Source organism: Lupinus angustifolius, chromosome LG14 (genome assembly GCF_001865875.1).
Source record: "Lupinus angustifolius cultivar Tanjil chromosome LG14, LupAngTanjil_v1.0, whole genome shotgun sequence".
Taxonomy (NCBI): Eukaryota; Viridiplantae; Streptophyta; class Magnoliopsida; order Fabales; family Fabaceae; genus Lupinus; species Lupinus angustifolius.
The window spans coordinates 15,996,283-16,009,429 of record NC_032022.1 but is presented as its reverse complement, the minus strand read 5'-3'; the positions used below and the strand labels follow the sequence as shown (position 1 = coordinate 16,009,429).

At 32.5% G+C, this 13,147-nt stretch overlaps 1 protein-coding gene across 2 annotated transcripts; it reads right to left on the bottom strand.

Moving 5' to 3' along the window:
* Positions 364-6,834, bottom strand: LOC109326436. Of its 2 annotated transcripts, XM_019559121.1 has the most exons (12): positions 6,412-6,833; positions 6,216-6,330; positions 5,155-5,240; positions 4,845-5,038; positions 3,523-3,562; positions 2,898-2,979; positions 2,736-2,813; positions 2,526-2,651; positions 1,691-1,812; positions 1,250-1,289; positions 998-1,072; positions 364-716 (listed from the first exon to the last, which is right to left on the bottom strand). In XM_019559121.1, exons 1-12 carry the CDS (start codon positions 6,581-6,583, stop codon positions 542-544), a joined length of 1,305 nt encoding a protein of 434 aa, XP_019414666.1. In that variant the 5' UTR covers positions 6,584-6,833; the 3' UTR covers positions 364-541. The 2 variants fall into 2 exon arrangements, with proteins under 2 accessions (XP_019414666.1, XP_019414665.1); XM_019559120.1 differs by having other exon boundaries at positions 6,216-6,834.

The window sequence follows — 13,147 nt, the reverse complement described above, 5'->3', positions numbered from 1 at the left end:
ATTTGTTGGGAGTCAAAGTTAGATCTCCAGACATTTCTTTTAATTTTGAAGAAGATTTTGATCAAATCTGATAAGATCTGCTCTTCTACTTCATTTGAAAATTCCATGTCACAACTTTTTGATTGATAAAAAATAGAAAAAAAACTTATTTGATTATAAAAAAAACTATTAACCTAGTAAAAATGAGGGAGAATAACAATAATATAAAAATAAGGTTTCAAATGAGTAAATAACAATAATATCATATTTAGGTAGATAACACTATTATTTGTTTCTGTTTACCTATATTTTACTTTGGTAGAATCGTTTGTTATATCTTGTCAATGCCAACACATTCATCTGACCCAAAAGGAAAACCAGAACGATGAAGCCATGTCATAATCTCTTATCAAGTAGCATGATCTCAAAATGGTAAGCTAAAGGAAGAAAAAAAGCATTAAAGAGGAAAGAATGAATAAAATGATTGATCCACAATATATATATCTTTTACAAATGGAGTTTGGCTCATTAAAATAAATAGTAGAGGTGATGAGTGAAGTCTTCACTGTGAGTGGGGCAAATCATCATCATCATCATGATCATCAAGTTGTGGTGATGGAGTAAGTGAACCAAAATCTAAACTGGGGAAGACACCATATGGCATCTCTCGTGGCTCGATCGAAAGTAGTTGGATCGAATCACCCACCACGTCCGCCCATCCATAATGAGGTTCAGCACTTCATACCGAGACAGAAATACACACATGTCAATTTCAAATCCAATATATGCATCACTTCCTTCTAAATCTAAATGAATGCAACATAATTGAGATGAAATGTGGTTTTGGAGACAGAAAATTGTTTATCCCACTTTTTTACACCTACTTTATAAATAACAATGAACATGTGACCAATGATTATAAAGTAAATGTGTAAAAGAAGTGTGGGGGAAAAGGGTGTGAGAATAGCCTTTACTAGTGTGAAAAAGAATTATTGGTTGCTGAAAAGAATGATCTTACTCATAGTAAGTTTCCTCATCTACAACTATATCCCAGCTTTCACTGGTTGTGCTATTTCCATACTTATGGACTTTCCTGTTACATCAAAAGCTGGATCGATCAGCAATATGGCACGGAAAACTGGAAAAGCATTTTAAGGAAAAAGTGCATAGAAAATGGAGACAATATTCAATAACCCAGGTAACTTGTTAGCCATTATCGTCAGCGCACATATCCAAACAATCAGTAGTGCGGCAGATTTTGATTCCTTACCCATTTCCAAAGTGTTCTTCTCCCCAAGTTCTTGACCAACCTGGTAAAAGAATGAAAATTGCATTGAATATTCGAATTTCAAGATTGAAGTTATCTTGTAACAAGCACGTAAAAGACAAGAGAAAGGGGGCGAGAGTGACAGCAAGCTTTCTTTGCAGCTGCTATCCCATGGAACAAGAACTTATAAGAGAAAATTCAGAAATCAGAACAGCAGAATCAGTAAGAGAAGCTGCATTTTACGGACCTTGGAAGAAAGGGCAGTCTAACTCTTCAGAGACATGTGATACATGATTAATACGTTAAGAGTGATAGTACATTCTATGTTTGTATAAGGACAATGACCCATGCTTCAAATGGAATTTAACCTCCAATAGAAGACAAGGCATTATGAGTGAAACTAGACATAATATGCAAATTAAAATTATAATAAGTATAACATACGTTCACTGCTTGGAGATACATGCCAAGTTTCTCCATGACGAGAACCTATGCCTTTGAAGAACCTCTCCTCCCACTTGTCTCCCCATTTTGTTCCAAGCTCAGTTTCAGCCCACTTATCTGTCCTGGGGAAGTGTGAAGAAGGAGCACAATGAAACAAAATTCAGAACTAGATTCACTCTTTCTGGATAGAAAAGTCGATAAACTTATGTTAAAACCCCAAGGCAACAGAACAACTACAATTGTATGCGAGACAAAACAAACAGAAGACGAACAAGTGTGTGAAACTAAAAGAAAATGAAAACAGTACTAGGGTCCTGGATTAAACATCATAACTCAACACTTGTAAGCAAATTAGACAAAGGCACAAATCAAAATCAAGCTTACATCAATGAATAACATTTTAAAGGATAAAAATTTCACATAATTCGCCATTGGACTGAGAATCTGAAAGTACATCATGCTCATAAAATTTCATGTTAATTCTTGAACAATATCTTAAAGCTAACCTATAATACGATCTCACAAAAAATGAAGACATCCATCATTAGCTCACATGATTGTACTCATCTTTTTAAAATTTGGTGTGCATGATCAAGATAATAGGCACACAATATTTATGAATTATTTTGGTTAGATGCATTAAAATAACTCTCATGCATTATTTTGATAATAAAGCGTGCCTATTTTTACACAAATGTTAACAACTCCCAAATTGTCCCTACATGAATTGATTAAGCTATTTTGAAACACACATAGATCTCTCTCTATATATAGCACCATGAAATTGCAGAGGACAATAGCTAAAATATTATATAGCAAAATCAGAACTGCGAACCATTTAAGAACAGATCCTCTTCCATCATAATGCTCTCCCCACTTTTCCCACCATGATTGTTCATTCAGTCTACCATACTTATGTGCCCCTTTCTCAGTCCAGCCTTTAGCATCATATTTTTCCCACCTAAGCAAGTTGAACAGTCAGAAATTCAAAATACATCTGAGTCATGCATATATCAGTTTTTATAGCCAAAATACATCAACTTACCATTTCTCGTACCATCCAGCATTTTCAGTTCCTGATTTTGCTTGTTTTTGTGCACTTCTTTCTATTCTTGCTATGTTACTGCAAATTTAAAAGTGCAAGACATTGTGTTAAGAATTCATGGAGTTTACTTATTCAGAACAAACAAAGATATTATGTAATGACCTCCACTCATCTTGTTGAAGGTTTTCTTGCCATGTTTCCCACCAAGAATCCCCCTCAGAGTTTCTACCAGATTTCTCCACACCTGCGCTAACATGATAAAACTGATCATATACATCCACAACATTTAGGTTATAATAAAGATGTAATATCCCTGGTAGTCAGTATTTCTTCGATCAAGTAAAGACTATTAGATGATAATGATAGTTGGTTCAGACAAAGCTTTAGTGAAGCTCAGATTCTTGTCATTCCTCATGAGTAGGAAACATTTTAGCACACATGAGTAACAAAGAAATTAAATGATGTGCTAACAAGAAGAATGTGGTTATTAAATGTGAGTAAGTGTACGACAGTTGTAGAATGAAAGCTTAGCTATCCCTCATTTAATACGAAGACCTCTAATAACACTATTTACTCATTTAGACTATTTTAACTCCATCTATGCTGAAATCAAGCAGTAATTGCATTCAATATAAATTTTAGATGTTTTTATATCTATAAAAATAAATTGCACCTATAAGAGCAGCACACTCGAAGCAACACACTTTTACATATAGACAAAATCATAATGAACCAAATGTTATTAGCAATTAGTATTGACATGATAAGTCTCTAGGAAGTAACATACCTAGCTCCTTATATCCAGTCCAGTCGCTCTTCTCCCACCACTGTCAATTAGATCAATAAAGCCAATTAAATGAATCCACCTGGGGTGTGATACACTGATAACTGATACTGAGACGGTTATGAATATTGTCAATCTAACCTATCAAGAACGACTCAACCAGGGAAGACACTTAATGGGGTCATAAAAAGTACCAACCTATCATACTTCAAATAAATTCACCTCAAAACCATACTTTGGACATGCTACAGAAAAATGTTAATGTAGTGTGCTCATAACATGACCAAAAACCCGATGGCAATGGAATTATCCAGCTCCTTGATTTACCCAATAATAACTTTCAAGCAACATGAGACTCATAATATTTCAATAACTAACCCGCATGATTCATAAAAACAGAAAGAACCCCTCAAAGATTTCCAGAAGTATTACTTTATGATTAACCTCTAAACTAATAGATAAATACATTCAGAATTTCCGCAACTAGTTCAAGAAAAAGGGAAAATTAAAACTGAAATTAAATGAAAGAAATCACTGAAAAGGCTGAAAACTAAATCAAAATTTCACTTGTACTGGGAAAAAGATTGAATTATTGTGATGATAATCCAGGATAAATAGATATATCACTTGTTAGGAAGATGAACATTTGTATAAGGTTATTCAGCACCAAACTCGTGAATATTGAAATAATATACTAACTTTCCAATTTCAAGAGCTGGCCCAAGAATAAAATGTCAATTTTTAGAAATATTTGAGTGCTGACTTATGCTCAATTTCCAAGGTATATGAAGTGCTTACAGACAGAGATCCTTCTTCATTACATGCAATCATGCTTGTTATACTAGGTTATTTACCTAAGCTACCATGGTATTCGATTCAATATGTGCAAACTTACTCCACTCCTCCGTCATTAAAAGTAAAAGGTAAGAAGAACTCAGTTGTAAGTTTTTATAGTTAACTGTACTTTATCAATAAAAGAAGTTGTTATCATGTCTGTTTATTACCATATATCATCACACAACATAAAGTAAGCACTGAAACCCTTTTGATCTGCAGTTTGGAAATTAAGGTCGCCCCCTTTTTAATGAGAACACCACTCCAGTCTTATGATATCTTTAAGGAAACAAAAATAATTTGCAGGTATTGGACAAGAACCACAAGACTATATTTTATAGCTAAAAAAAGGGAGGCCCGGGAGATAGCTATGCATAGAAAAAGAAAGGAGATGAGATAGCTTTCATTCAAAAAGTTACATGAACATAATCTGCTTCCACAAATTTACTCCCATGTTTTAAAAAAATAAGACGAATCAAAATTACAAATACCGTTTCTTTCCATTCTGAGGAACCATCATGGGATTGGCCGCCCATTCTTGTCCATCTACATCTAAATCCGTTTTCACCAAGTTCTTCTGCACTTTCTCTGTACCATGTACTCCCGTCTTCATTAGTGCCGGATTCATTAACATTTTCATTTAACAAACTAATACCCCAGTCCTTCTCATTTGCTATGCCAGTGTCTGTAAGAACCAATGTGGATTTAATTTGCTTCTTAGACATGATATTTAACACTCCATTATTGACAAATGGAAAGCATCTAAAATAGCCTTCACGAAAGATATCAATCATAAAGTACCTCTTTTTGGTGGGGTATCACGTGACTGTGGACCAGAGTTCCTTGGGGTACACCGAGGAAAGAACTTTTCCTGCTTCAGAAAGGATCTGCGGTCATCATGCCATAAAGCAGCATAATCATTGAGAAAATGTTTCAGCCATTGCAGGTTGTACAAACAATAAACAACAGCCAATTAACAGTCACTAATATAATCTCTGCCACAAACAAAATATCATTTAATTTCTCCGGGAAATGATGAAGAGGACCAGAAAGCATAAACAAATATATCACTAAAAGTTATCTAGCCTCATTGGTCATTCTGCTAAACCAAACTCATTCTTCAAGTAAGTCCAAACAACTCTATAAGGCTGAGATAATGCATATAAATAAAACCATTTTCATCTCTCACAAACCAGAACATTGTTACCACCAGCACCTCTCTCACCCATTGACTCTACATAGTAAGAAAACACTAAAAAATGACAAGAAAAAGCTAGGCTTCTCGATTAATCAACTATCATAACCACTTTATCTGCATTCTGTTATACACTTTCACTCCACAAGTTACTAATTGAGCCTGATACGAACACAACGATACTGTAACATGACTGTGATATAAGATATTAATTCAATATAAAATTCACATAAAAACAGAAATCATAAATTAAAGGATTTTAAAAGTTAGCATGAGTCATTGTAAACCTAATAAAATGCTAACATCCATATAATTATTGTGGAAGTTCCACCTATAACAATGTTATGCAAATTCACTAACACATGAACATTTTAATTTATGCCACCATCATAAAACATAACTTTTGATTACTTCGCAGTTGCCATTATGTTGTGTTTATGGCAATCATGAGAAATTGTGAATTGCAATGGCGACTAATCGCAAAACCATATAAATTCCTTCAAGAAAGAAACTACCAAGTCAAATCATAAGAAAGCTGCACATTAATGCTATATAATTTGAACTCAAATTTAAAATCATTCTCAATATTTTCAAGAACTGAATAGAATATATAGAAATGCAAAATTGAAGCAAACAACGTAACATCGAATTGAAATTAAACACATACGGTGGAGAAGCAAAAGGCATTGTCGAAGGTGAAACTTGAACCCTGACTCTATTAACGTGAGTTTGAGGTTTTTTCTTCTGATCGAAACGCAGTTCCTGGTTGTCGTTTCCAGGTCCAGTCGTTCTTCTTCGAATCGGAGTAACTGAGTGAGAGCAAGAGCAGCGTAGGTTACAATTACCGAGTCGACCGAGTTGACCGAGTTGATGAATTTCATTGAAACAGATGAACTTTCTACGCTTTCTGGGCCCCACCAAATCGAATAAGTGAATGTTATTATTAGGTAACAGAAAAGAAGAAGCATTGAGTTTTCTAACTCTAAGCTTGAAATCGAATTGAGTTGTTGAGAAGCCTCTAGAACTCGCTTCCATTGTTCATTAATTAATAATAAAAACACATTCACTAATTATTAACTTCGTTACTAAAATGCAGTGCCATGTAGTAATAATAATTGATGGAAATGAAGCATAGGGAATGTTTGGTAATGAAATGAAGAAAAGAGAGAAAGAGAGAGTGGGGGTGTTTGGTTTGAAGAATTTGTTTGAATTGAGAATTTGAAAATTGGTGATTGGAAAGAGAGATGAGATCAGATCCGGGCTGGGATAGGCTTCTATAACACTGGCTGGCTGCGTATCCCCAAATTTACTCATATATGTACCAATACTCGTTAGAATATGGGTCCCACAATGTTTTGTATTTTTTATTCCAATTCCTTATGTCACGTGTCGTTTCCTCAACGGCCTTCTGTATCTTTGTTGGATTATTATTATTAGAATTAGAACCACCTAGAGAAAATAACTCGAAAATGTTTTAAGGAGTAAATTACGGTTAACTTTATTTATGTACTACATGTTTTTTTTTACTAATTTATTAGTTAACTTGCTTTGTTTCTTGTTTTTTCTTTAATGTGTATAAATATATGTTTGTCAGAAATAAGAGGATGTCGATCAAGTTGTATAAGATATCACTAGATCTTCAAACAGACAAAGAGTTATGTATTAGATATTTGTTAGGAGTGATAGATACGTACCCTTAGATCAATTAATTCTTTATCATAGGTAAATAATACTATTTGTATTACCAAAAAACATGCTACTAAGAAAAGTTATTAATTTTCATTATAATCTACGGTTTCAGTTTTAATATGATTTTAGTGGATATCATCACAATGTACAGTTTTTCGCCCATCATTCATTTTCATACATCTAAAAGTTAATTTGAATGATAAATCCAAACGATAAGAAAATGAACCAAAAAAACACTATTGTATTTTAACATTAAAGGAGTGAACGATAATCACTTACTCCCAACTTAATTAGCATCATAGCAAATTTTCAATTTGATTCTCTCATAACACATCCCAATCAGGAAAATGTAGAAAATGATATATTACCCTTATAATGTGAGCAAAAGCATATTACCGACACGACATAAAAGGAAAGTAAAGTCGAATCCATGTTGGAAAAACAAAAGTCCTCTCACCTTATCCACTACTCCAACCCAAAATCTAGTCACCAAGAAATGCTAAAATCTTCTCTTCCACAACTTGTTAAACCATTCCCCACGAAGACATGTCAAATCACACTTGACCATGAAAATTAGAATTCGTGGATAAGAAGCTGACTCAAAACGTGTGCATTCTAACGTGTATGAAAAAAAGTGTCAGAATTTATGGTCATGAATCTCTTCACGTGGCAATGAATGGGAAAACTTATAGATTGCTCTTCAACGAGGAAACCAAATAAATGTTATCTCTGTTTCATTATCCAAAGTCACTTTTCGTTTCTCTTATTTCTTGAGGACCACAATTTAGCCACCAACATTTTTGATTATTACATTTACATGGTTGTAAACCTAGGAGACTGGCTTTGAGGACATGGCCAGGTTGTGCAAGCCCAGAATTATAGACATTCGTCATAACAGTACCCTGACTTTAATATCAGAGTTATTTAATGTTTTACGTTTTAAACAATCATTAATGGAGAAGATCATTACTCGTTAAAATGATGTATTTATTATTTACTAATTAAGAAGTGATATATTTAATTTAGTATTACTTTAACTATTGTACAAAATTCATGTTGCTAAGAGGCTGCACCATTAAATTAAGACTTGTTTGTTGTTTTAGACTTCTACATATTTTGGCCTTTGATTACATTTTTCATCTTCCTTAAAAATTCAAACATGATGTATTCTTAACAATTGTAGGGAGTTCCCCCATTTGGACATTGATTTTCAGGCTTATGTGGGTATCTATGATAAATCAAATATAGAGCTTGGATCAAACTAGTTTAGATATACATTGATTTATAAAATTTTGTCATCTACAAAAGTCACATATATCTGGACAACACAAGGTTTTTGCAGTTCAACATTGGGTAAAAATGAATGTGTAAAAATGAATGAAGAAATCTCATATTGGTAAAAATGAATGAGTTAAAGAGTATATAAGTAGATCGACCCATAAACTTAATGCCTTAAAGTTTTGGATCAAAAAGTGATGTCAAATCCATTTTTATGCTTCTTTCACTTGGCCCATGAAAAAATGTTATAGTCTATAGATCTCTCAACATTTTGCAGTTCAGGCCTCACCACTACTAGAAAGGGCTGCACCATTAAATTAAGACTTCCTTCTATTGGCCATAAAAGAAAGAGTTTTTTAACCTTTCCACCATACGCAAATTTGACTTGGACACATAAGACAAATTTCAGACACATGAAGAAAGAACCTATAGTTTCATTTCATAACAAGGATGTCTAACCAGATAATAGGCTAGAAAAACAAATCAATCTCCACAATGAAAGATAAAAATTGAAACAAAATCTTTGTTGATTTAAGAGCTACCAATGATTGCTGCTCAACAATGTAATGAACATGTACATTAAACTTGTATATGCCACATCAGACTCACGCCAATGGTGACATGACATAATATGGGTCTTCCATTCATCTGTTGGTATATATACCCGAAAAGATAGGAAAGTACTTACATCAGTAACATGCACAGCAAAGCTATGAGGCAATTGGTATTGAACCTCATTTTTTGGAGATGAAAGGCTTAACTGATTCCACAACAACCTGTTTTGAAAAGGAAATGTAAAAATAGTGATATGGTTATAGAATATAGATTCATGCAGACATTGTAAGTGCATGAAAAAACCACAGATTGTTATCTCTGCTTTGAGAAAAATACTAGAACCTCGTACCAAAGCTCAGAGTGCTATTGACCCAGTAGGGTCAGAAATAATTGTTGTATGTTCATACAATCAAGGTCCTTGGGCTAACCGAGTAAGAACATCAAGTCATCCACATTATGATGACATAAAGCATAATATAAAGGAAAGATCAAGCAAGGCAATGCCACATTATGATGAATTTGAACTTCTATTTATATTTTCCCTGAAGAGAATTTATCAGTTAACACTCGAATTTTGCTTAAAGCTTTGCTTATGGTCTTACCCTGCCATCATAGGATAGTCGACACTGCGTACATGGGAACACTCAATTGAACTGGTCTTCCTGAACTTGGAAGAATCCTAGTATTAGACATTAGACATAAAATCACACCAAAACTAGTTGGACGCAGAGGAATATAAAATCCTCTCCCACAAAGCGTGTAAATAGCATATATAGTAACACAACAAAATCTTAGAGGACACAGCCAAAAGAGTAATCCAATAGTGTAAAGTCACCCTTTAATCTTACCAGCATGAGCATCAAGGGTAGTGATTCTCTCTAATTGAGGGGAATTCAGCTTGCCATATAACTCGGGATCTTCCATATGATTCACCTTTTATGAACATAAAACTCATCAGATTTCATAAAAGTCACTAATTACACAAATGTTAGCATTTTATTATGTTTATAATGACTCATACTAACTTCTTAAATCATTTCCGTGTCAGTTTAGAAGATCCTCTGATCGAAGGGACAAGAGACAAGGTCTCAGATTTCATTGGGATGCGAGAACAAACCTTCACACAAAAGTTCAGTTCCATCGGAGGAAAGGCGAATGAGATGTACCTGACAAAGTTAAACAACAATTCACTTCAATGTATTTAATACTCAGATCAAAATATAATATAAGAAGCATAAATGTAAGAAAAAATACTTATGCGGAGACGAAACCATGTACAACCAACCAGATTCTGACAACACATTAATATTTTAATTATAATTAAATTTAATCTTAAATGATAACATCAGAAACCATAAAATATACTTGACATGATATTTTAAACCATAACCGATGCCCGATGATGCACCTTGCATTACTCTTTTGTTGCTTTCTGCTTCCCATGTTGTTGAATCACTATTACTGCAACGCCAACTCAACCACATACCACTTTAAGTGGGCCTTGTGTGCACTTCTAGCCCACTACAGTCATGTGTTTTTGGTTGAGAAGATCTGTGTTGGACAAACATCGGCATTTTCTGTATTACCAAAAGTATCATTATCTTTTTTTGGTAAGAAATTAATTGTTATTGGAGTTCGTAACTGTTTTTTCCAACAAGTGTTGCTCCAAAAAGAAACATATTACGAGCAAGTTAGTGTAATACTGAATTTTCAAAATATCAACATATTTTATTGTAAAACCATTACAGTGAGACTAGAAGGTGATACTATTTACTGCTAAAGTTCATATATATATATATATAAATTATTTATATATATATATATATATATATATATATAATTATTTAACATCGAGTACATGTTAGGATTAATGCATGAGTAATTATGAACTTTGAATGCGTAAATATTCAATCATGTTTGGTACTTGGTAGGTGTGACTCGCTAGAAGGTTTGGTTGGAAAAGAACAGTGTTATTATTTGTGACAAACTTAACTTTAGGTTTACGCTTCACGTGTAACTCGTTTCTACCAATTTTATTCATCTTTTTTTATACATGTTCCTGGCTACTCTTTTATGCAGCTTGGAATCTGGCTTTAGTTCCTTCACATGGAAGATAGAGTTCTTTGAGTGGAGATTCATTTACTCTAAAAGTAAGTTTTTTGAATTTATTTCTCATGCTTCTCATTCTATAAACATTTAATGGTTTAGATCTATTCACTAATCAAAATCATTAGATTCTCCTAAAATTGTTGGTTAGGATAAAGAGTAGATTTAAAAACCTTACTCTCGGAGTGAATGAATCCCTCCCAAAAACTTAAGATGGAAGAGCGTGAGAGAAAAGTTGGAACTTCAAAGAGCTAAATTTAATTAGTGTTTAAGGTTGTGACCACATTGATTTTCATAAGTGAATTTAAAATCATAATTTTCCTTCTGTCATAATTTTTCTTCTAAAGTCCTTTGTGAAAGATATATTTTTTATTTTGTGGAATGATATTTAGTGTTTAAATAAAAGTGTAATTTTTATTTATTGAATATAATAATTTCTATACATATACTTATTCATTCATTTATATTTTTTAATAGTCCACGACAATTAATATGAATAGTCGATAATGTAGTATATAAAATGATTACACCGGACAAGATTATATGGAATATTAATTATATAATGGAACTCTACTCCTCTTCAAATAACAACGAAACTCCACGTTGCATTTATCCCTATTGCTTGTCTTATTACTGAATCTCAAACCATGCATGTAGCATCATATTCACTTACACCAAAAATAGAACAATATCACGATACATATCTTTAGGCAAATTTTAGCATCTTTAGGTAAAGGAAGCTTAGTAAAAGAGGATAGAATCAGATTACCAAAAAAAGAATCTCATCCTGAGTAAAAGGTCGAAATACTACAAGTGAGATAAAGAAATATAAGATAATGTAGTTTATCCTGTTAATACAAATGTTGGTGACTTAGCTGATTTAGAGATAAAAATATATACTATAGTGTAGTTTTTTCCACTCAAACTCTCACATTTGAATATTATTATTATCTGCATTAATATCATCGTTATTATCTTATAAATATCAAACATTTGGACTAGACAAGTTTGGCTTTGTGTATATCCTATGCTAACCATCGAATAAACCCAGAATGAGTAATAATCTTTTCAATCACAACGTACACATACCTTTCTTTCCAAACAATATTTTGCCACGAGAAAGTTGATAGAAATAAATATAGAGCATTATTGATTCTCTATACCTGATAAATGCACGTGGTTTCCTTCCAACACAAAAGTATTAAGAACTGCTACAAATTTACATCAAATATAGTTGTAATGGATCATGTGTTAACCCTTCAATGTGGCAAGTTGTGCAATTAAACATTAGGAGTTAGCATTTTCAGTTTTGCAAAATTGATTTTATAATTTAATATATTAGGATATTAATAAGTTATGTAGCAACTACTAAGGTAATTGTCTCACAACAATATTAGCTTAATGGTGGATGCACACTAAAATTAAGCCTAACTACATTCAATCTATAAGTTGAATCCTATTAACAGGATAAGGATATTCGAAAAAGAAAATATAGATACAATTGTTTTTATTTTATATTAGTTGATATAAATAATATTTAGTTTGAAAATTAAGATCACTTCAATATATATTCATTATATAATTTTTTTGTGTAAACTATTTTCCTCGTATTTTTAGCACAAAATAAAATAAAATTCATTGTATTGTTAAAATTTCTTGAGAAGGACCATTTAACAATATCAGTAGTTAACATAAAATTTAATTTACCATATCTATAGATATAATTAGTTCACTGTACATTATGAGGTGTTGAATATATATAATTAAGATTGAGTTATAAGTTATTATTATAATAGTAGATATGAAATGATAGTCTCTTTGCATTGTTTAATTAATACATGAATCAACAAGACATTAGTCTAGTGATATAATCGAAAATTTAGTTCTTAGAAACAACTTTCGAAAATAAAAAATGATTAATTCCTTACCCAAAAAAGTTGAAGATATTTTCTTTATAATATACAAAAAAAA

Bases quoted from the DNA above. Each gene is read 5' to 3' on its own strand.
- LOC109326436 (XM_019559120.1), bottom strand. From the start codon at position 6,583: ATGGAAGCGAGTTCTAGAGGCTTCTCAACAACTCAATTCGATTTCAAG. The intron at 5,241-6,215 runs GTATGTGTTTAA...TGATGACCGCAG, and splicing joins ATGCCTTTTGCTTCTCCACC to ATCCTTTCTGAAGCAGGAAA. The intron at 3,563-4,844 runs GTATTTGTAATT...TCTAATTGACAG, and splicing joins CCTCAGAATGGAAAGAAACG to TGGTGGGAGAAGAGCGACTG.